The following is a 1524-nucleotide window of genomic DNA, read 5'->3' as shown; positions in this document are numbered from 1 at the left end:
ATTTTTGTCCTTCCCCTGTGTGGGCCAAAGCATGGTTCTCGGGGCTCACTCCAAAAATCAACATCTTCTTCTCGATTATGCTTCAAAATCACATATTGATAGTGGATAACCTCACAAAGAGAGGAAATATGATGCCTAAGAGATGCATTCTTTGTAAAAATCATTATGAGAGTGTTGATCATCTTTTCATCCACTGTCCTTTCATTAAAATTATATGGTCTCTTTTCTTGTCTTTTTTTGACATATCTTGGTGTTTTCCTTCCAACATCCTTGATGTGTTGGAGTAGTAGATCCATGCTAGCTTTGGGAGTGATGATAGGGTTTTTTGGAATTGGACCTTACCCCATGTTTGCTAGGGGGTCTGTAAAGAGCGTAATAATAGAATTTTCAAGGACAAGGAAACCCAGGCTAAGGTTGTTTTCCACAAATGCTTTAATTCTCTGATGGAGAATTATTCTACTATCAAAGGTCCCATCCCCTCTATTGACACCAATGAAAATAATAAAAGCAAGAGGGAAGGGTGTATATGGTTGATGCCACTTGAGGGATGGTGTAAAGCTAACTTTGATTGGGTGGCCAAAGGCAACCCAAAGGTTGGAGTAGGAGGTGTTATTGGAAACAATTTCAATAAAGGTATTGTTGTAGTGGCTGATCCACTTGGAACTCAAACCAACCATTATGCAGAGGCTATAGTGGCTAATTATATCATTAAACTGGCTAAAGATATGGGTATGAAAAAACATTGGTTGGAAGGTGATTTGAAAAACATTATAGATCGCCTTGAGGAGAAGAATAAACCTACTTGGACAACAAAGAACCTTATAGAAGAATGCATTCTTCTTCTCAAATCTTTTGAAGAAATTTATGTGGCACATGAGTACCGTGAGGCCAACCAAGTGGCTGACAGCTTGGCTAATTGGGCCATCAAGTACAATGGGATGGCCAAGTGGACAGAAGGCAATAATCTCCCATCAAAAATTAAAGATATGATTGAACAGGAAGGGATCCTGAGAAGATTGGGCATAATTGAAAATCATTATGATAGATAATACAACTTGGAGGAGGGTTAGAAATTGATGTATAAATTTATTAGGATAGTTAGTTCTTTATGAAGAATGTGCAGAAATGAGATGTGGAAGTATGATATCACTCGTACTTCTCACATCAATCATCTCTATTCGCTTAATTCAATGATAGACTTCAGATCACTAGACAATAAAACTGATAACAACTTAAGAAAATGAGAAGAAACTCTTTTACTCTGAGGGGTTTTGATACTTGGTTTCAAGTTAGCATCAAGGGTAAGATGGTTGGGGAAAGGCACAGGAGAGAACTAGAGGATGAAGCCCAAAAATGGCACAAGAGGTCGAAGTTCTAGGAAATTTTGAAAAAAGGGGATCTCATGACTTTTATAGAAAGGCTACATGGTTGGAAGCCCTCAGTCACTAAGGCCATGGTGAAAAGCTAGAATGAGGGCATCGTGAAAATTGATGGAGTTAACTTTACTATGATCGAGGATGTTAT

The 1524-nt window shown here is 38.2% G+C and overlaps 1 protein-coding gene across 1 annotated transcript; it reads left to right on the top strand.

Moving 5' to 3' along the window:
• The first annotated feature begins 533 nt into the window (after positions 1-533).
• LOC149553000 (uncharacterized) lies at positions 534-1049 on the top strand. Its single transcript, XM_089790273.1, has one exon. The coding sequence runs from the start codon at positions 534-536 to the stop codon at positions 1047-1049; it is 516 nt and encodes a 171-aa protein (XP_089646399.1).
• Positions 1050-1524: the final 475 nt, after the last annotated feature.

Source organism: Cupressus sempervirens, chromosome 6 (genome assembly GCF_028749045.1).
Source record: "Cupressus sempervirens isolate cs-2001-9-10 chromosome 6, ASM2874904v1, whole genome shotgun sequence".
In the NCBI taxonomy this organism is placed as follows: Eukaryota; Viridiplantae; Streptophyta; class Pinopsida; order Cupressales; family Cupressaceae; genus Cupressus; species Cupressus sempervirens.
This window is presented reverse-complemented; position numbering and strand designations above follow the sequence as displayed.